Source organism: Brachyhypopomus gauderio, chromosome 14 (assembly GCF_052324685.1).
Source record: "Brachyhypopomus gauderio isolate BG-103 chromosome 14, BGAUD_0.2, whole genome shotgun sequence".
Classification (NCBI taxonomy): Eukaryota; Metazoa; Chordata; class Actinopteri; order Gymnotiformes; family Hypopomidae; genus Brachyhypopomus; species Brachyhypopomus gauderio.
Genome location: NC_135224.1, coordinates 22,427,466 through 22,450,654, shown reverse-complemented (window position 1 = coordinate 22,450,654; position 23,189 = coordinate 22,427,466). Strand labels below are relative to the sequence as shown.

Below are 23,189 nucleotides of genomic sequence, written 5' to 3'. Positions count from 1 at the left end.
TCAAGAGACAAGTTAGACAGGAGAGTTAACAAGCATAATAATAAGTTAGTAAGCTTAGGTTAAATTCTAAAGGGCAATAGTTATTTAAGTGAATGATCAGAGACTGAATAATTCAAATTAGGAATCATGTGCTTAATATCACAAGCAAGACTAGACCAGCTTGAATCATCAATTAAATGGTATGGGACTGAAACAGAATAAACAGTAAAAATACAATAAATGTAATTTTGTGTTCTTCTGACTATCTGTTACTCTATATTCCCACAGGAAATGGCATCATCAGGTCTGTGACATGGGCCAATTTATTCTCATTCCTACTAGTATTAGTTCATGAAATTCTGAGTACTGTAGATATGTGACATTTATACTGAGGCTTGCTGTAAGTGGATCACTATAGGTCATGAAGATCATGTATCCACTTGAAACCAGCGTAGGTTAACCAGCAGCAGCAGGGGCCGGCCCTGAGTTACTCTCTACCACTCGGTGCTCATTTACTTGAAGCCGGGCCCAACATATCACCAAATCCAAGGTGTTCCAGACAAAAGTGCAAGATGTGTTTTCATCACAAGGACTTAAATGTGAAGGAAATATGAATGAAATGACGTTCTGGAGGACATGACGTGGCTCCGCAAATCAACCCCCCCCCCATCCTCCACCAGTTGCCCCCCAAGAAGCCACAGCCAGACTGATGTTATAGTTCGAATGTTTGGTGAGCATTTTAAACATTTCTACAAATAAGGTGTGAGAGGTTTGAGAGCTTTATTTAAAAATTCCCTAAGGCAGAGTTCCTGAATTTTACATATATTATCTAAAATGACATATGCATTCATGACAAATATGTCAAATTAAAAAGGCAGCTTTCCCTTTTATGATGCCTGAATAATCTTACTAAATGCTTAATGATACTTTTAGTGGTATTTACGCTATTAGGGCAATTACTGAGGTATGAAATGGAGGGTTGTAGCTGGAATCATTTTCTGAATTCCACGGTCCCCTAAAAAATCGTGGCGAGAGGGAATGACACGTGCTGCTGGATCGTAACCAAGAAATCAGTGCGCTTTAAGACCATGAAGAATAACGGGGGGTTTCATCTGCGTGCTGCTGAATTCCACCATAAGAATGGGTTTCAGCGCTCGCGCACACGGTGATCTCAGAGCGTGCACCGCGCGCTACCTCGGCTGTGCAGCTGATGATGGGAGTGTTATGTCAGCGTAATCTAACGTAGTACTCTTTAATCGAGCGAAGTGGACCTTAGTGCGCAAATCTGGGGAAATAGTCCGCCGAAGCACAAAATGAGGACGGCTATGGTAAAGAAATATGATCTTTCCTTTCAAATAATTTGTTTCTTTCTGAAGTGGGGTACTGCGGCTACTGTTTCTTAAACCACTGTAGACTACATGCTGAGACAAAAAAAAGATTGAGCTTCAGTAGCAGAAGCAAGCCTTAAGCATCGCATCCCGTGTTTTTCTTTCTCGGGATTATTGTTGTTGCTTTTTATGAAATATGTAACATGTAGGATGTTGTGCTAAACGTAAGAGTAAATGAATCGTAAATTACAGAGCAATTGATGCCAGTATTTCTACTGTATACATTTTAAATGTAGCGTGCAGTCGCAACACTGGGTAATATTCATATACGCTTATTTCAGAATTCATATACGGTTTACCTCTATGCCCCGTAAATATAGTGTACGCTATGCAACCGGTAACCGACCTGTGAGTTTTTGTCTTTTTTGAAAGTTTGTTAGTGTGTAATCTGCAGCGTCCGAAATACAGTTATTAAGAGTCATATTTTTGCACATATAAAGTTTATGTTCTAGGCTGTAGGTTACTGACAACACACACGCGCGAGTTGTTAGTATGGAGCTGCGATCGCAATATTTTCGTTTTCGGGGTTTTTTTTTTTTTTTTTTGACAGTTCTGGAGCGTCGCGCGCGCCCCAACAAGCCCTCGTGCCGCATCGTGATATCACGACTATGATGTTTCATTGATCTTTCTAGCGCCACGGGGCAGCCGCGTTTGTAGCAGTCACCATGTGCACCAGCCTGTTCGTGGTGTACAACGTGAACAGCAACGACGCCGGTGGTTCTAACAACGCGTCCGTCCAAAAGACGGAAAATCCCACCAAACCTTCTGACAAGACGCAAAAGGCGCCTCCACCCCTGCAAGGATATATCAGCATTACTGACCACACTGTAAGTAGTCCTTAGCAGCCTCCTTAACAGTGGGTTACAAGGAGGCTAATAAGTCTTTATTGCTTAAAAGGTTTTAAGTGCTTGTAAGATGTTTTCAGTAGTGCTTCCATAATAGACATGGATAATAGCTACAATGCAATTTTATTTTTATCTGTTTATGGTTTCATAACCAATAATATAGTGATGGTGTAGTAATGCATTAAAATTGCAACAATGAGGAAAGGAATGCTTAAGTGAAAATTAATTGGTGGAATTTATAATAGGCATTTAGCCTAATTCTACATTTCTGTCATACCTGTATTGAGATGCATATACTTGGAAACCAAGTTTGAGAACTTAAAAAAAGGTTAATATATCTTTTTTACTGTTAAAAGGAAAATGACTTATTGGCACAATTTTAAAGAGCTTTTCTATTCGTTACGGTTTTAGCAGTCCTACTACAGTACCTTGGAACCTTATGGAACTATATACATGCATCTAAAAAGTACAGAAGAAATGAGTGAGGCTGTACTCAATAGCCACTTTATTACAAACACCAACTACATAGCACCAGTTACATGTACAGTTGTACATTTATGGTCTACAGTCTATATAATTGCCACGGTTTGTGAAGACCACACAATTCATGGTCAGTTTGTGACCACAGCAGTGCCGCTGTGTGGGACGTTTTGGGGTGACATCACACCTCCAAACCTACCACTCACACTGACACATCTAATACCCCCAGCAACACTGCTGGCCTGAACAAAACTGGATCAGTTCAGCACCCACGTCCATGCCACCACCATGTCAGCAGTAATTCTGCGTTGTGTGTCTCCCCCACCTCCACCCAATGAGACCCAGTCAGCAGTTGTTCTGTGGTCAGGAACTAACCAAGGAGGGAAAAGAACAGGGTATCAAATCTGTATTCGACCTCTATAAAACGTACATCTAGGATTGGTGGGCCTAATAATCTTACTAGTAAGTGAGGGTATAGGGTAGGGCTTTCTGATGTAGTGACTGGCTATTTACCCGTGCTACTGAAAAACTAAAAAGCCACCATATGTCTCTCATTAATCACAGTTTGGGTGTTCGGTGCCCACCTGCTGTTAGCCATACCATCTTACGGTTAAATGAAGATTCTGAGATATGCTCTTCCATCGGTGAATCCGAGGCAGTTTCCCACCTTCATGGGCGCTTCTCTCACTCTTTTGTCTCTCACTCAAGTTTGCCAGCAACCAAGGTTTGACGAGGAGGCTGTCTACGTTGTAGTAGGCGTGTCTTTGTGGTGGGCGTGTCCTGTAGTCTCACATGGAGGCAGGATGCTGTCGGAGGTTTGAGAGGAGGCGTCTTGGTCGTGCTGGGAAGTTTTTTTTCTGTGAGGTGCCGATGACCCTGAATGGCTACGTGGCTCGATTCGAGAGTTTCTCCAGCAGTTCTCAGCGTGGACCTCCCACAGCACCGTTCAGCAGGCGTTCGGAGTTTCACAGCGTGAACTTCCCCCCCCAACCCTGACACACGTCCTCTGCACAAGCTGTCTTGCTCCAGTTTCAGCAGCAAAGGAGAGAAAAATACATTTTTCTAAATCTTTTAGTCATGGTAATTCTAGTAAAAGGCAGAGAGAGAAAAAGTGCTTCTGAAAAACTGATGGAGAGATGTTGTTGAGTTGAAAATAGTAACTAAAGCAGCTATTGTATTGGGGCGTTGCTTTAGGCTCTAATCACTGGTTGGCTGAGATGTTGGTATCATTTTTTGATAGACCACTAAATAAAATATGGGCTTCTGAATGAAATATGTTTAGACACAGCTTCCACATATTTTAACCCTGATGGGAAAAGCTTAACTTAGTAGGGAAAAAGCACTTTCAGTGTGTCTCGCCTCAAATTTACCAAAAAGCATCACAACATGGGGGAAAACTAGTGGTTCTAACACAGAGTCTGAATGAATAAAGCATAAGTATTTGAGAAGCGCTTCCTTGCTAGTGAGATAAGACTATTGCTCTGCCTGTGCCCGAAGAAATTAAAACAGATGTTTAACCAGATTACAAATTTAAATCCAGCCACACTTGTGCTAAACAATTCAGTGTGTCATGAAGCTTCATATCTCAGATGCATTTCCCAAAAAATGGCAACGGAGATACGTGGTGAGGGTCACACACTCTGCTAGGAGACAGGATTGTTTTGGTGGATTATGGCCTGACACAAGAATGTTGAGGCCTTGCTCTTGAATCTTGTTGATATTTGATGCATTCAGTTGTTATACTCTCAGACATACTCTCAGACAAACCTACTCTCGAGTGTCCACTTTGGGTTTTTCTTCCATGAGAGGATTTGAGCGGGGCTGCATCCAAAAGGCATGAATACTGAATTCAGATTTCATAATACTGTAAAAGGGAAAAAAAAAATGTGTTTTTCCATTGCCTGAATGCTTCCAGGGTACGGTTCGTAGTTCTCAAAAGCAGCTGAGAATGCAAACCATCTCCACAAAGCGCTGAAGGTGGGTGGGTTTAAATCTGCGTAACCTTTTGCTTCCCTGCAGCTGCGACGGACTTCTGCGTGCGCTGCGGTCAAGTACGATGGCGTCGTGGGGGGGGGGGGGGGGGGGGGGGTCATACCTGGGTGTACCTTCAGGTCGCAGTCCGTGATTTAACGAGCGCGGTGTGGACGGGGACCGTTGAAACTGTTACTGATGATGACTGGCCACGAGCGATCAAGTGTTAATAAAATCGTATTTGTCTTAGTTCCACGACGCTTTAGTTATTCCGCGTGCGCATCAAGTTGACCTTTTATCTTGGTGGGTTTGATTAATGCCTCATCAGCTGGAGAGGAGAAGGCTCCAGGATTCGGGCTCAGGGCTCATCCACTTCTCACTGCCTTTCATTTCCTGGGTGGCTGCTCCCTGGAACTCTCCCGCAGCAGAGCACGGGTGCAGACGAGGAGGAGGAGGAGGAGGAGGAGGAGGAGGAAGAGAGATAGATTTAGAGGGGAGGAGAAAGAAAGACGGAGCGAGAAAGAGAAAAGAGAGAGTGGGAGATGGGAGGGGTCCTGAGGGTCCTCTCTCTCGCCACAGAGCCGCTGCCTTACGTCTCCAGTGGCGACGGATTTTCCAGCTCTTGGCTTTCAGTGGTACGCCACTGCCCACTTTGACTCGGCTTTGACTCACTGCTGAAGCCCGGGAGAATGTAGCTTAGGTGTAAGTGCAGTGAGAGGGCACTCGTGTACCCGTTTGATGTTACGGAACAGAGACTGTGTGTGTGTGTGTTTGTGTGTGTGTGTGTGTGTGTGTGTGTGTGTGTGTGTGTGTGTGTGTGTGTGTGTGTGAGGGGTAGGTTATGCAAAAAGATGCTTTCCTCTTCGTTGCTTGCCAGACTGGAAGTCTACGTCTGCTATGGACCCTGAAATAGCTTGCCAATTCATACCGTATTAGTCCTTTATTGGAGCTGACCGTTAGCCTTTTAAGAGCGGCGGTTCTGTGCATGGAGTCAGTCCTGTAATGAGACAATAAATCCATAAGCCCTGATGCGGTGGGCGAGAGCATTCAGGAGCTGTGTTGATGTTACTCTCCGATTAGCCTCAGAGTTGAATGGAAATATGCTGATGAACTATTTGCTGTATGATGGATATGTCGGCAGCGTACGCACAGGGAAGATACTGCTGCAACTCTGCGGCTCAACTCAACGCCTCGCCGCGTTTAAGAACTCTGGGAGATATTCTTAGCAAAGCCACGCGAATCTTCTGACTGCTCTCATGAAATTGCCGTGGAGTCTGGCTGGTTCGGCACACCCATTCTTGGCACTGCGGCACGGCCGTCAGAGAAAGCATCTCCTGCCACGCAGACGTGAGCCTTGGGGGGGGAACCAGCCCAGGGCGTCCGGGGAAGCAATTCCAGGACGCACGACTGTGTCCTGTTTCGATAAACACTCCCTAGGAGTAATCATTCAGATGTGTGTCTCCTGCTGAGGCCCTAAAAAAGTAACGTTGCAGGCCCTTGCTCGGGACTTTCACACGTGTTGGTGTTAACGTCTGGCGTGCTGTCAGCCTCCAGTCTCGAGCGAGAGGAACCGGGCCAGATGAACGCAGCGGGCTCAGAGAGCACGAACAGCTCGACTATGAGGACATTTCCACTGGAACATTTTCAAGTACAAGTCTACAGAGATGGATATGGAGTGCAAACTATTTGGGGGGGGTAGTGTTGGGAGGGGATCATAATGAGAAATGGAGAGTAGAAGACAGCAGGCACACTCTTTACCCTTACAGCGTTTCCAGGGCCGGAGGCTTTGTTTGCCTATTTAGGTGTGATTTACGAGCCTGCCTTTCACACTGAAGAAAAGGAAAGATTGAGCTATTATTTATGTTTTCTGTGTAATTTGGCTGTGCTAAGTTTGTATGCCGATAGCATTTCCCTGGAGATTAGCAGCATATTGCATGTAGAGGCTATTAATTACTGCGCCACCATGTCCCTGCTTCTCTGGAACTTCTCCAGGACGCTTTTTTTATTCTTTGGGAAAGTTGCAGCCACTGCAAAGTTATACCTCACATTCGCTGGATGGCCTTAGTTTAAAACACGCCGCCATTTGACGATTGTTATACTTATTGTTACTCATTTAGCCGTATTCCCATTCGAGTTTTAAAGGTAGAGCTTTTTGTCTTAAAAGCAGCTATGACAAAGGACTTCACCCCAGTGACCCACGGCCTGGCGCTCAGTAGGGATGGCGGGCACCAGGCGGCTTTCGGCAGGCGCCGTCATCGGCGACGGCTACAACGTGACAATGTAAAACGTCTCACAATAGCACAGCCTCCAACAGCCTTGACAGCCTGTTGTCTGGGAATTCACGGGCGCTGTTGTATATGCCGAGCACTGTCTTCCATTTTTTTATGCATATTTCGGAGGCCCCGCTGGGAGTTGACAGAAACTCGGGATCAGGGCACTGATGGATCCACGGGAGACGGCCGCCCCGGAGACGGGAGGGGGGTTGGGGGGTTGGGGGGGGGAGCTAGAGACGGTGAGTCCCTGATTACAGTGCTTAAACGAGCAGGCAGACCTGGAGATGTTAGCGTGTATGTGCTTTGTGAAGTTATTACACAAGCGAGATGGAAACGGCGAGGTCTGAAAGCTTAGCACAGTTGCATAATTAGTCTTATATAGGTGTAACGGAATATATAGATGTTTCGTACCATATTAATTCGCCAGTAATACGCCTACGAACACTTTGTGGGCGTATGATTGGACGATTGGACACAGTCTGTCGCCGCACAGAGTGTGTGTTGGCCATTCTTCAACTCATCAATTAAAAAAGTTTCTGAGCACAAGAATGGTGCTTGATGGGCACTTTTGGCTGGCAGACAGCTGTCATCACAGCTGTGACACTGACACACGTACTAACTCCAGCACGGTCCGCTGTGCGCTAATACCTGCGCAGTGCCATGCTACCGTGCCATTTCCACGTCAGTCTTAATGCTAAGCTGCTCCATGCTCAGAATCAGACCAGCAGTGAATGGGGTCTAGAGTGGCTCGTGACCTGTGTGTGGCTGCTATCTGTAATTGTAAAATGACCCTTTAAGGGTCTAAGAGCAAGTATTTGTAATAAGGGGCTGTGAGCGCATGTCGTTTTCTAAGCCAGTCATAACTGTCTTAGAATTTAACCCCCATCTGAACAAATGTAAATTTAATGTGCGGTGATGATTAATGTAAATGATTTATTCATATTCATACTCAAGTGTGTATTATGCATGCACTTGTTACTTAAAAGGCTGTTGCTGTAGGTTACCATCGCTGTCAATTAGCATACATCCCACATGTGCCGCGCATGTCGCTAAGGGTGACGGTCTTTAGCGACAGGCCATTGCGCTAGTGCGGTAAGCAGGTTAAAAGGTTCTTCAAGAAGAAACACAAAGGAAGGACTATTAATAATCACAAAGAGAGGTAACATGGCCTGTCACACCATTATCTTTCTAAGATCTGTTTTGTAGCACAGGGCTTCACAGGAGTTGATGATCATTAACATTATCAGATAAAGAGCTGTGAAGTAAGTGACTGGCACTGTCGGGGTGTGTGTGTGTGTGTGTGTGTGTGTGTGTGTGTGTGTGTGTGTGTGTGTGTGTGTGTGTGTGTGTGTTCTCCTGTAGGGGATATAGAAAGCAGAATGCCTCTAATGGATTCTGCGCCTGTGTGTGACTAATCATTGGGGTTATGTGACTCTCACTCCACCTCAGCATCTCAGTCACAACCTCTCTCCACACACACACACACACACACACACACACACACACACACACACACACACACACACACACACACACACACACACACACACACACACACACACACACAAGGCTACTCCATAAAGATGCCAGTATACACAAGTACATTGATGAGACAGAATGCGTAGTTTTTTCTGTGTTGCTTTATTCCATAGATAATGGGAATCAAGGGCTGAAATTTTAAACTTCAGGAAAAAACAACAGGTTCTTTCAGGAGCACAAAATGATCAGAAGTCCTTTCCTTGTATGTTTCCTTCTATCTAAATCGTAAGACAACATGCCCCTTTGCAATGATTCTAGAATCTTCTTTTGTCTTGCCGTCATACCCCCTTTTTCTCCACCTTCTTCTCAAGTCAAACTCCCTCAATCCCTTGTTCCTCTGGTTCTGCTGTGATTGCCATCCCTCCAGTCTCTCTCTCTCTCTCTCTCTCTCTCTCTCTCTCTCTCCCTTTCCCAATACTATTTTCTGTCAGGAGAGCTCGTTATCATTGGTGGCTCTTCTCTGGGTTCTAAGGCTCGGGTTAGATGCGAGCTCCTCCTCGAGAGCTTGTTTTTTGAAGAGCCAGTGGGTGTCCGCGGGCCCTCTTAATCTTGCCTCCCCAACAACATGACCCCTGCGACCCCTGCGTGGGCACACCTCTGGGTCTGAGACGCAGCAATCATCTCGGCAGGTAGTCCCTTCATCTATCGGGCCCGTCTCTCTCTCCCCATCTGTCTCTCTCTCTCCGTCCCGTCTCTCCGCCTGCCGGGGACAGAAGCCTCTGCACCATACAGATTAAGCTGGAGGAGGAGAGGATCCGTTTGCTGGCGTTGTCACTCACAAAGGGGGGGATGGTGACCACTAGGAAGCAGTGGCGGATGCAGCCGGTGTTTTTTGGACGAGCCAGCGTGTAATTGGGGTGGGCAAACATGAACGAAAGTTGTTGGGGGGGGGGGGGGGTGTTGTGGCGAACGAAATTTGTTGAGGGGGGGGGGGGGGGGGGGGGGTATTTGCGGCTAACTAAAGTTGTTGAGCGGGGTGGGCGGGTATATGATCATTAAATGACTCATGCGCTAGCGCTAGGCGAAAAAAAATTTTCATTCATTTTCATACGGAAAACTGTATTCTGAGCTTGTGATTGGATGGGCCCAGCTGCCAAACAGGCCCACCCGTAGATCCGCCCCTGCTAGGAAGTCTCCATCTGCATGTCTCGTCCAAATTCCAGCTGAGGACATTCGCATTATGCTCTGTATTTTTTTATCCATCCCATCTGTTATCAAAACCTTTCTGATCAGACGTGCCACGGCCCTTTGAGCGGTCTGTACACCACGTCCTGAAGCGTTTCCGCCCTTCTGTGGCTGTGGCTTCTAGGTCACGTGTGGTTCTGGATAATTGGGTCACGCTTTTTTTTTTTTTTTTTTGGTCTTTCATGTGTGTAGGGATTGTCGTTGTCACCAAGTCAAGAGAGGGGGGAGAATAAAGCCTTTTGTGTGTCTAATTAAGAGCTTACACGGGGGAGGGTGCGGTAGCGGCTGCCGTCAGAGGGGAGGTGACGCCAGGCCGAGGGGACTCGCCTAATTGCATCTTGGCTTCCGTAAGGTCGGTTCCGTGAGGTCGCCCTGGTCGTGTCTCCTTCATTAGCTTACTATATCATTGTGCTGTGGCCAACAGCAAGGTGGTGGATGAGGAAAACGTGTGTGTGTGTGTATGTGTGTGTGTGTGAGAGAGAGAGAGAGATAGTGAACACTCTCCCAGCATGGCTCTTAATCGACTGTGCCCCTGAGCCTCTTTCCGCTCATTTTTTTGCCAAATGCAATTTGATTTCCTCTCAATAGCATATTTCAAAATGATTCCCAGACCCCACGCCCACCACCACCACTAGCACCACCACCACCACCACCACCACCACCACACACCTCCTCAGAAACGGCGTGGAGGAAGGCTTTGTGTCTCTTCTGTGTTCCTTAGTATGTGTTCCAGCACTCACTAAACAAGCTGAGATAATTAAAATAAATGATTAGAAGGCTACATTGGGCCCTACTGGGTTATACTATTATGTGGTGTACAGGGAGTATTTATACATGCTTTTTGCAAATGAATTTGGGCTATTTGCACATGAATTTTCTCCTCAGAATTAAGGCTGCCTGCAGAGTGTTAAAGACCAACAGTTTTATGACTTATGAGAGCAAGTTTCATAAGATTCTTTGAGTTTTCTGACCTCCAACCATTATGATACAGCTTAGTGAAATTTATATTGCCATGTGTGATTAGCATTTTAGAGGCCATATACGAAGGTGCATTAGTCAGTTCCATTTGATTTTATTTGCACGTTTTACAGTCTTGTTACACAAGTCCTTGTGTCAAACTCACAAACCATAGGTCACGGTGGCAATTAAAACTCTTAAGGACTTAGTCCTTTTCCTAATAATAATCCGAAGTGCTAATTCGTTATGTGCAGAATCCAAGAGATTAAAGAACCGCAGGCTGTTCTTATGGTACAGGCAAGACAACAAAAGAAAAGAGACATTTCAAGTGTTATCTGAAGAAAAGCGTGATGAGATCAAAGCATTGACTATGCAGTGTTGAAGATTTGAAGAAACTTGTCGCCTTTAAAAAAAAGAGTTTCAGTATAGTAATGCATGCAGGTTTCATTTTCATTTCTCTATATTGCAAAATTAGAATGAAGAGTGCCAAGCTAAGACATTGTCTAAGAAGTGATGGCTGACTGCAATAACACGGCGGCTGTTATTGCCACAGAAGAAGATTTCCTTTTGGAATAATGGGAGCAAGAAAATACAGCACATTATCCAATATGTTGTCATGGCGGCCTTTCTGTCATCTGTTGTCTGGCCTTATAATGAAAAACAGCAATCACAAATTGTATAGATGTATTGATTGATCATGCCTTCTTCATTATGCGGCACATCGACTGAAAGCGTTTATGGTCAGAAGTATTTGTGCTGAAAGTATCACCTTATGATCAATCTGATTTTCATCCAATCACTAAAATATGATACAGTTTCAGACTTTAGAACTCTCTCTTTTGAACTTTTGTATAAATTTAACCAAACTTTTTTTTTTTCTCTTTTGAACTTTGAACTTGAAATTTAACCAAACTTTTTTTTTTTTTGGAGTCATTTTGCGACCACTCTCTGATCTCTTTTTAAAAGCAGTGTTGTTTTCTGCTTAATTGCCTCCAGTAAAGATCTAATCAATTTACACACCATTTAAAGTTCTGCTCAACTCTTGGGCTGTTCGAGAAGAAAACAAAAAAAGAAATATTTGGTGCTAAACCACCAAAGATCCCTAGCAACGCTACTAGCTACTTAGTTTGACTGAAATATTTCATTGGTTGTGTTTCAGATCAGGCTCTAAGCGCCTTCCTTAAACACTTCTCCCAACACAGAGGAAAACCTTCTTTGGTTGGCCAGATTAACACTTGCCCTTTCAGCAAGGTCAATCTTTTTGATAGGCTGGAGATGTTTCCTCAAGCTTGCTGCGGCCGTCTCTGTCTCTGTCTGGCATCTGACTCGGAGCGTGAAGGTCAGATGCCAGCGTCCATTTCCATGACTGTTAGCCGCTGTGGCCAAACCTTCACGTGGAACGTGGGCACGACCCTTTTGGGCCGCGTGGCGGGCTGGTTTGCCTCGGCGCTCTGCAGCTGGTCTGCGGACTGACGCTGCACCACTACAGAGAGCGAGCGCTCGTCCGACGGTGTCCTCATACAGGTGTCTCTAACATGCTCTTCAGCTGAACAGGATGGGTCTCCAGAGCTCAGTCCTGCAGCTGGCCTTGATGCTCTCCATGTTTTTATTATTTTTTTATTTTTGTCACTGCGGGATGCACGTGAAGAAACACACGGAGCTCACGTGGGGCCACCAGGAGCTCGTTAACTCCTGCCGTCATTAACCATTATGTCAGCCGAGCTGCTTCCGCGCCTCCAGTGTCCTGGGGGTGTGGGTAGGGGGGCAGAGGGGGGCGGAAATGGCGTTGCAGGGCCGGGCAGTTGATGGGTGGATGGGGGGGTTGCGGGGAGGAAAGGAACAGTATGCAAATGCCACAAAGGCCCCCCCCCCCCCCCCCCCCCCCCCCCCCCACAGACCTCCCAATGCTCCCGCGCCATTGGTTATTATTATTTCTCTCACGGCAGACGCCACCATCCAGGACAAATTGCACAGCTTTGTGTGGGCTCTGCATATCATTCATTTAAACAGCAAAACCATTGGGGGGGGGGGGGGGGGGGGGGTGTAGGGGGACATTAGATTGGGAAGTGGGGAAAATCACAATAAATGAGATACTTCCTCGAGACAGGCCCAAAAAAACGACCATCGCTCCCCCACTCCGCATTACCGGGCAGAGTGGAAGAGGTGTGCCTTTATCTCCATCTAAATACCAGTGGTGCATATTATGTGAGTTTGGAATAATTTATGAAAAGCTATAAAGAAACGGGGGCTGTGTGAGAGAGGGGCATGCACAGCAGAATGGTGTTGGGTGTGAATGTGGAGGTGTGGAGAGAGGGCAGAGTCTCTTAGTAAATCCACCGTGTTCGACATTTGCAGGATCTTTGCAGCCCAGGGATAAGTCTGGGTGCACCAATGGAAAGTGTAATGAACACACCATGCTGTATTGTTGTGTCATTGTTGCCATGGTACGTCTCGAACGTTGTAGTGCTGTTGTAGTGGATTTTGCTGCGGTTCTGAACTGAACTGACGCCACCTGGTTCTGAATGGGCAATGATAGACCCACAAAGCTGTTGAATTATCATCAGCTGTGCGGGTGCATTTATATTCCTCCCTCACAGGTGCGATGTTTGATCGTGTTGCATTGTTAGAGAAACTGGAGCAGGCTGCTACCCTTATTCCCATTCTAATATTGGCGGCCATTTCTGAGGCTGTGGTTAATCTGGGAGAAAAGGCCAGGGAGAAGATGTCAGGAGATATAATCACATCTTCCCGCGCTTTTTTTCGATTTGCTTTAACACTCACCCCTCCCTCTGCCCCGCCCCCTCCCTCTGATCCCGCCCACCACCCCTCCCCCTTGCCCCGCCTCCCAGCCCCTGAGAATGCACTGCAGCAGCTGTGCGCTGGTCACCAGCTCCGGCCACCTGACGGGCGGCGGGCGCGGCCCGGACATCGACGGCGCCGACTGCGTGATCCGCATGAACGACGCCCCGGCTGCGGGGGGGGTTCGGCGCCGACGTGGGCGTCCGCACCAGCCTGCGCGTGGTGGCCCACTCCAGCATGCAGCGCGTGCTCCGCGCCAGACGCCAGCTGCTCGACGCCAGCCAGGACGCCATCTTCGTCTTCTGGGGGCCCAGCAACTACATGCGGCGCGACGGAAAGGGCCTGGTCTACAACAACCTACGTCTGGTCAGCCAGGTGCTCCCCAAGCTGAAGGTGTTCATCATCTCCTGGCAGAAGATGCTGCAGTTCGACGAGCTCTTCAAGAGGGAGACGGGCAAAGATAGGTAGGCTAAAAGACAGGTAGGTTAAAAGACAGGTAGGCTAAAAGACAGGTAGGCTAAAAGACAGGTAGGTTAAAAGACAGGTAGGCTAAAAGACAGGTAGGCTAAAAGACATGTAGGTTAAAAGACAGGTAGGCTAAAAGACAGGTAGGTTAAAAGACAGGTAGGCTAAAAGACAGGTAGGCTAAAAGACATGTAGGTTAAAAGACAGGTAGGTTAAAAGACAGGTAGGCTAAAAGACAGGTAGGCTAAAAGACAGGTAGGCTAAAAGCGCTCTCTGGGTCGGCCTTGACGGATGTACAACAGTCACGCAGCCCTTTTAATGTAGCCCTTTAATGTCCAGCAGGACAATGATTCAGATGCATTGAAACACATTTAAAACTCTGTACGTCTAGTTACATGCCAGCTAGTTAGACAAGGACAGAGAACTGAACAGCCAGAGTCAAAAGACTTTAGTAAATAAAATGAGTATTTACTGATCTGATAATTAGCTTTAACCACAGTTTTGTTCAGTGCAAAGTAATGAATCCTCCTTTCTGAATAACTGGTCATTGACCAATTAGCCTTTTATAAAACCCAGCTGAAGCTTGGTGTTCTTTTTATGCATTTGAAAACCTCATAGTACAAGTTAAAAACTCTCAGCGGTGCTCGGCATTAGATTGCATTTCAGGTTATATACTTAGACAGCGCAGGGGTTTGTGGAGGTGCTTGGGGAAATGCGTTCTGGGTTTTGAACTGACCTCGAAAAGAAATCTATGCCTTAATTATTGGAGATTTTAATATTCACATAGATGCAGCCATGAATTATGGGAGCGTTGATTTTACAAGGCTATGGAAGCCCTGGCATGTATTGATGGCATATATAGTGAGGGAAAAAAAGTATTTGAACATGCTGCGACTTTGCAAGTTCTCACACTTAGAAATCATGGACGTGGAAACAGTGGTGGCAGCTCTTTCTCTTAGACATGTCTCTCATGTCTCTTAGACATGGGGCCCCGTCGCCCTTTCCAGCCTTGTGGAGGTCTACAATTTTGTCTCAGGTGTCTTTGGACAGCTCTTTGGTCTTAGCCATGTTAGTAGTTGGAGTCTTACTGATTGTGTGGGATGGACAGGTGTCTTTATGCAGCTAACCAACTCAAACAAGTGATTCTAATTTAGAATAATAAGTGAAGTGGAAGTGGACTTTTTAGAGACAGACTAACAGGTCTTTGAGGGCCAGAATTTTTGCTGATTGGCAGATGTTCAAATACTTGCAGCAGTAACACACAAATAAATTATTAAAAAATCATACATTGTGATTTCCTGATTTTTTTTAGATTATGTTTCTCACAGTGGACTTGCACCTAAAATGAAAATTTCAGACCCCTCCATGATTTCTAAGTGGCAGAACTTGCAAAGTAGCAGGGTGTTCAAATACTGATTATCCTCACTGTAAACATCATTGCAGCCTAGATGTATCCAACCCTACACCTGGTGCACAAGCATTAGACAAGCAGTAGGCTGGTTGTTAGTTCTTTTGTTATTTCTGCTATTTCTGACCACTATGGGGTATTTTTTTAAAATGTCAATCTGGAACAACATAATGAGTGAAATAAGGACTGCGATCAAGTCCTGTTGTCCTTTATAAACGTGAGTTTTTGTCCTCGTGCAGTGCTCACGTGACACCCAATGTCAAATTCACATTGTTGACCTGGTGATTACTCGGAGCGTTTGGTCCAAAGTCAAGTCGGCTACATTTGAAAAAAGTAAACGGATTAATAAAATACAGCAGAAAGGAGATGCTTGTCCTGAAATAACCAAAAATATGAATTAAAGTTCATTAATGAATTAAAAGATTAACAATAACAGAAACCATGCAAAATACCCATTTCACTACTACTATACATTGATGAGTTCGGTGTTCTGTGAAATTCCTCACCCTCATAGGCCAGACACTATCCAATCACATGGTAGCATGTGTGCATTTTTGAGCTTTTCATTTGGATGCACTCAAAGTGGTTTCATCACTATTTATAGCTTTTTCTTGAGTCTCCTATATAATGCCTTTTTAAAACCTGCTTTCTGTTTATTATTATATTATTGTCAATCACTACAACGTGCAGTTTATCCATAGACTCTTGAAACAGGTCTCTCTTCTAAAGAAAATCACTCTTGACTTTTTGTGCTTAATTACTTTAATAACTGTTCTTCAATTTCCTGCCAGAATAATTTGGACAGAGAGCATATAATAAGAAAAACAGCCTTAATTTGTAAACAAACATTGCCGTCTGATTTTCTGGTCTATCGTAGCACTGACACAGCACTTCTCAATGGTCCCAGTGATTTGAGAGCTTACACAGGCTCTGGTAACCTGTTGCCATGGTTTATTCAGGTGTGGCACAACCTTTGATTACATCCAACCACAACACTCAATGTGGCAGGCTGCTAAATTTGGTTCGGCTAGACCGGTTTAGATCCCCCATAAGTGGTTATGGGCATTTCATACGAACGATTCAGGGCAGCCAATCAGAACAGAGCTCATATATCTTGTATCTGTCTTAGAGGCGTAATAATAGAAGCAGTTTGTTTAATTGAATAAATGAATTATGTTTTTGGAACATAAAGCCACATAAATGGTAAAAGCAGACATCAAGGAAAAAATCAAATGGAAGAAAAATATAGAATATGGGACCTTTAAGCACCTGATTCTAACCAGTCAGCTGCCTGTCTGACTGATATTACCTTGTCTAATAATTTTCTGTAATTAAGCAAATGGCTCTTGTTAGTGTAAATGATGACCAGAGATGCTGGAATCTTGCCATTTACCTCTGAAAGCCAAAAATCAAAAAGATCTGCTTGAACAATATGGGAGCCATTTTTGAGAGTGATTTCACAAGAGCTACATCAGTAATGTCTGCAAAATGGCATACCACCACCCCTGTGTTATCTTTAAGGCCCTGACATTCATTCGTTGCTGAGAGTGAGAACTTTGCACATATTTTTCTGTCAGTCGTGGTGGATTATTGTAACACTTTCTTATCTATCCTACCAAAGAATTCTATTACAAATTTACAATGACTTAAGAATCCTGACACTAACCACAAAGAGGGATCGCATTACGTTGACCTTTAAACCTCTTCATTGGTTAGATTTGGACTTTTGTTAAAATCTTCATAGCCCCACCCCCTCTGTGTAAGATGATGATTGGCTATGCTCCAATTAGATCATGCAGATCATCCAACAGCAGAACACTCACTACCTCTAAAACCAATGAAGATCTGACATTCAGCTCTTACTGTCTCCAGTTCTCCCCCAAACAGCTGCAAATTCTTCAGACATTTAGCACTGATGCCTCCAAATAAATGTATTTTATTTCATGTTAATATTTGCTTCACTAAATTGCAGTCAACATTTTGGTTGTTATTATTATTAGTAGTAGTAGTGATGGTACTATTAGTGTTAGTAGGAGTTAAAGTATTATTAGTAGTATTATTGTACAATGGTATGATAGAATAGTCTCCATAATGATTTAAAGTGGTTAGATAATTTTTGGTCTTAAGGGTTTGTTTGCTGTTTTGGGTTTGTTTGGGGGGGCGGGGCTTGTGTTTTCCCAGCCTCCTTTGCTCCTCTGCAGTTCCTGAGTCTGAACAGTGCAGCCACATGACAGGACCTGTGTTGAGGGATCTTCTGTACGCTGGAAGGAGAAAGGCTTATGTGGAGGTCATCCTCATGTCCTTGTTAATAGCACACCCAGAGCCTTCTGCAAAGAGACCCATGCCAAAGAAATCCGAGGGGAAATCAGAAGTGCTGAAGATTTTGACAGCTTAAATTCCCACCGTATACAGTGTGGTGTTCTCTTCGTGCTGTTCCCACATGTGCACAGTTGTAATGTAGAGCGCGTGCCACAAACAGAACGTGCTATGGTCATTTATGAAATTCTGGCAGCTGTAATCATCTCGTAATTGTGCAGAATGTCACCTTGTTGTCCTGTTCCAGAGATGGCGGAGAATGCGTGCGTCTGTGTATTTGAATGTGAGCGTGTGCCATTGTTTGTGCATGTGCACGTGTGCGCAGGTGTGTGTGTGTGTGCGCGCGGGTGTCTATGTGTTTAAAGCAGTCTGCCATGATGAAATGCAATACCAACTTGGGATATCAGCTAATCAACCTAATTTAATGACAAAGAGCTTTTCCACAAACTCCGTGGCAACTAATTACAAAAGCAATGCAAATATTGCTTGTGATTAATTAGTCTGAATGACACACTGGATTAGAATGGTACTGGGTGTCTGTGGCTGTGCAACTCATTATTTCTATATTATTACTGTATTATACTCCCAGTACTTTGTGACCAGTGGTGCAGTTTCATCTTTTCTTTGCCTGGAGTGATATTTTGAAGTGTCAGACAAGGAACATGACGAGCGAGGGGTTTCAAGAAAAGTGGCACTTCCTGTCCCTAGGGCCTGTGTAAGATGCCAGAGTTAGATGACCGAGCAGCTACTGTGGATTTTCTCTTTGTTTTTCTCTTTGTCGTCTTTGGACTTTCAAATTACAAACTTGACCTGTCAGAAGTTGTTTGGAACAACCCTGACAGGCTCTTATAAGACTTAACAACATCAAGGCTGTCAGTCTTGATTGGCTTTTCTAAGAGAGAAAAGCATAAGACACAACAAAAGTTTCAGATTCTTTAAGTGTGGTTAATATCAATGAGGTGCAGGAAGGCCGAATTCATAGATTAAAGGCTTTTTTTCTTGTTTGGATTTCATGCACATTTCCGAAGGACTCAGACGTGTAAAACCTTTTATTTAGCCTGTCCTAAACACTGCAATAACACTAAAGGGTGAAATGAAACACACAGATCACGTAAAAAACACAGCTTGGCCTTGGTTTAAAAAGAAACCCTATTTATTTGCCATATTTGAAGAGATGTGCAAAGACACAGGTCCACAAAGGACAACATGTGAAGAATGTGTGCGTTTCAGCGCTTTAATAAAACACATCAGTGATCTGCTGCCTCTAGCAGAAAACAGAAACAGATCAGACCATGACAACTAGACTTAGTGAAAATTCATTTACAATGATGAAGGATTATTCTTGCTTGTCTTTGCCAATCGCTTGTAATATTGAACTGGCAGCTGTAATTTTTTATTTTTTTAATTTTTTTGCGGAATGTAATTTTGAGAGTCCTAAAAGAGGATTTGCTTTCAAAAAAGAATCCAGGCTTGCCTGGAAGCATTTATATCAACTCCAACTGCAGCAAAATATTGTGTTCTTGTGGAGAGAAGAAAGCCCACAATGCTTTGGTTCATCATCGTGGTGCTTCGGGGTTTGTCATTGCGGTGCAGGTGATGCAGGGAACTTTGCAGGAAAGACATGAAGCCCATCATGAAACGTTCATGCACTTTTTCTTCCCCCTGATTCATTTCGGTCTCCTCACAATGGCACATTGCTTAGGAAAACGTGCTGTGTTCTATTTTGACCTAAATGTATCCGGCAGCATCCTGTAGTCGTCAGTTCTCGTTTTCGAGTCCTCAGCGTTCCCAACGATCTATCACATTCCCATACGTGGTTTCCCACAATGGTTTGGATCGCTGAAATATTATCCCACACGTTCGTTTGTTCCCCTGAATAATCCAGATGACTAATCTTGATCTGTAATCTGCAATTGGGACAGAAGCCCTTGTGCTCCTCCGAGCGCCCATCGCGTACACACATGCCCCGTTCTCCAAAGTGCTGCACATCAACCAAAACTCAGGCACGATAATCCTCAAATGAAAAGAACCCAATCTCAGCACTTCCCTGACACCCGTCAGATACGCGTTCCACTCTGCTTTCGATTCCTTCCCAGCATGCCCTGTGATTAGCTGTAACGTCTGCATCAAACGATACCGATCCCCGCCCTCCCCTCCACCCCCTCCACACACGGAGACAGCGATTGCTTTGGAGATCTGGTGCAAAACAGAGACTGTAAGGGCTTTTCGCCCATCGCCGGTAACTCTAACGTAAAGCGACCCCCGTACTCTCTCACCTGAAGCTCCCAACCTCTGCCCTTGTCCCGTAACCCTGGCACAGGTCTCTACGCTCGGGAACAGACAAGGTTTTCTTTTTATTCGTTTTTTTGGGTTTTTTTGAGCTCCTGAAACTGCATTTGTCACTGGTTAAAGTTCATGGTCACTCGGTTATTCGGACACAGTGCTTAGAACACACACTAACGTGTCATCCTTAAACCCCAATCAGAGGTCCCTCGGGGAGATCCTCAGACATTTTTGTGGTCTTGCCTCAGATTTCTGAAGCGTTCTTAAGTAGACGATTCTGTCAGTCGCTGATTGCATATCAAGTTGACCCTGACAAGGAAAACAAGTCAAACCGAGCCAGTTCAGCATTAAATGGTAAATTGACTACTGTGTTAATGTAATGCTAATGTAAACCGATCTTGCAGTATAGCCTCTGCCTCAGGGCTAACGCCAAAGAACATGGAGTTCTTTATTTAGCTGCGTGTATAACCCCTCGGAGGCTTGTGTCTTTAACTCAGAGATTTAGAGAGAGACTTCAGCAAGTGCACAACAGAGAGACTCTAGTGTCTGACTGGGTTTGATTTGTATTGTAGGTCATTTCCACCACAACCAAGATCTTCTCATCCCGGTCGCACAAACGGGTCAGCCTCCTCTGCCTAATGAGCTGTCGTTAGGATGCAAGCATGGTGACCTTTCTCAAGGTTATCTGAGGCCAAGCTAAAGGCCAATTCCCATGTTTTCCATCTAGACTTTTAGAAAAGCACAGATACGTGGTGTTGAATCAATCTGGCACATATACACAGGAGATTATGTATGTGACAGCTGCCAGATGGGCATCTCTCTACAGGCAGTAGTAATTTACCAGCAATCAGACCCAACTAATCAATCACATCCTACGCCGTTCTCCCCTAATGGTGTTTGTTTCTCCTCTGTTATTATGTTATTTGTCAGAATATCATTACAGCTTCTGTATCAGATGGTAGGAAGGCGCAGCTGATGAACAGTTGATGATAATTCTCAGTTATAGAAACGATGCTGTCAGATGGACGTCTTTACTAAATGGCACTGACACTCGGGCTCGTGCGTTGCACTGTTTCCGGTCTCCAGATATAACAGCCTTCTGCAGTCATTTAATTACTTTTTTTATGGATTATTGTATAATGATAATATCGGTCAATGACTTAATGACTTATTTTGCTTCTCTCTCATCTTCCGTATCTCAGGAGGATATCTAATTCTTGGTTAAGTACAGGCTGGTTCACCATGACCATTGCGCTTGAGCTGTGTGACCGGATAAATGTTTATGGCATGGTGCCTCCAGACTTCTGCAAGTAAGTGGAAACATAATGTGCATGTGTAATTTGTCCACATAATGGCCACTTCACAGGAGTCACATTTATTTTGTTTGCTTGAAGCACCACGTTGTATCGTTTAACATCCACCCCATGTCAGTTCTGCCCTGTATCGCACCAACTTCAGCCTAACAATAACCACGGGCAGATATGAGATGATTTAATACACATTTCCATCGAGGCGTAACCTCTCCCAAGCCATTTCGAAGCCTTGTAGTGTTACACGAAATCAATTTGTTCTACTTATAGCAGCATATTCCTTGAACCAATTCAGGTTAATTGCCCCGCCTACAGATATTCAGCTCAAGATTAATTTGGGAATCTGGGAATCTAGTTTCTCGGTTACTGCTAACTTTGAGCTCCGCTTGCCTTAAATGCTGCGTGTTTTGTTTTCCACAGGGACGCTCAGCACCCCTCAGTCCCGTATCACTACTACGAGCCCCTGGGGCCCGACGAATGCGCCATGTACATCTCTCATGAACGGGGGCGCCGGGGCAGCCATCACCGCTTCATAACCGAGAAGAGAGTCTTCGCCAACTGGGCACGGACGTTCAACATCCACTTCTACCAGCCAGACTGGAGTCCGCCGCCATTACTCGGTAATGTCACGGGGACCACGGCCTCGCCTCAGTCGAGGAGGACATGATTACGTGTGCAGAAGAACCCAGTCTGGGCTGCTGCCTAACCAACATCGCCATGCGCACAGAGCCGTGTGATTGACTATGAGAAGGCAGGCAACGAGAAGACATGGCCGTCACCCGACTGCTTCAAGGAGGACACGTTTCCTTTGTACATTCGTAATGGCTTCACGTTTCGTTATTCGGAGTGATCAGAAAATGACATGATCGATTAGTATGGTGGGATTATCTGATATGAGCTTTGGTGTTTGGACGTTGTTCATCCACGACAGAGACACAGCCGATTACACTTGCGGTTATAGTCGGGGCATGTTCGACATCTTTGATTGACGGTGTTCCATAGGGCACTGTGTGGTGGTCATTATATTTTTGACAAATACACAGATTCCCAGCACCCAGTAGAAGAATTGATGAAACCAAGGGTAAAATATGTCATCATATTAGCCCGGAGGTCTCTATGGAAACAGAGTAACTAAAAAAATCAGCATTGCCTGGATTGTATCTGCATCATCTGAGAAATGGCGGTTTTATTAAAACAGATATTTAAGTCATTTATCACAAATGTGTTTGGGGAAGAAAGTTTGTGTTTGTCATAAGCTGGTTGTGTGTACGGTGAAAAGCACATGGTGCAGAAAGGTTTTAGAAGTATAACAGAAGTAGAAAAAAAGAAATAGAAATCAATTTAGAGAGAACATCTTTATTTATTAGACTTTTATTTATTCATTTTTAGGAGCAAAAATGGACTGTCACTATTTTGCTTTGCAGAATTCTCAGGATCCATCATGTCTTTTGTAAAATTGGTTTTACTTTGTAGAAAATAATCCACACACAAAATGCATAGACTAAATATTAAATTGTGTTTACAGTATTAATGAAATAACATAATATGTTTTAGAGCCATATTTACATTATCTTGGCATAGATTAAAGTTGGTGGTTTATTGGTTTAAAATTGTAAGGACTAAAGACCTTTTTTGGGGGGGGGTGTTCGTTTTTTAAGCAAGAAAATTTCAATTATGGAAATGTAGTTCCTATTGAATATAATGGGACAGAAATGTAATAAAACGATAGCTTTAACTGTCTATGGCAATCATTTACTGAATTAATGTCCTGGACTTTAGTTTATCTTTAAATCTAATTTTGTTTTTATTTTAAAATAAAAAAAATAAAGGGAGTATATTTGACTTTGATCAGAAATCATTAAAGGCAGTACTATCAAAACAGCATGATGTGTTGTGTTTGTGCTGTGATTAAAAACTAGTATGAAAGTACCAGTGCTGTGATGAATCCCATAAGTCTTTGAGTACTTACACTGAAGGACACGTCAATACCT

General features: G+C 44.4%; 1 protein-coding gene across 1 annotated transcript; it reads left to right on the top strand.

Moving 5' to 3' along the window:
- Nucleotides 1-1,133: 1,133 nt before the first annotated feature.
- Nucleotides 1,134-23,056, top strand: st6galnac5a (ST6 (alpha-N-acetyl-neuraminyl-2,3-beta-galactosyl-1,3)-N-acetylgalactosaminide alpha-2,6-sialyltransferase 5a). The gene is given in 6 exon segments (XM_076973248.1): nucleotides 1,134-1,307; nucleotides 2,000-2,194; nucleotides 13,467-13,595; nucleotides 13,597-13,880; nucleotides 21,091-21,198; nucleotides 21,619-23,056. Coding segments are annotated over 6 exon segments (978 nt in total). The 5' UTR covers nucleotides 1,134-1,292; the 3' UTR covers nucleotides 21,866-23,056.
- The last annotated feature ends 133 nt before the right edge of the window (nucleotides 23,057-23,189 follow it).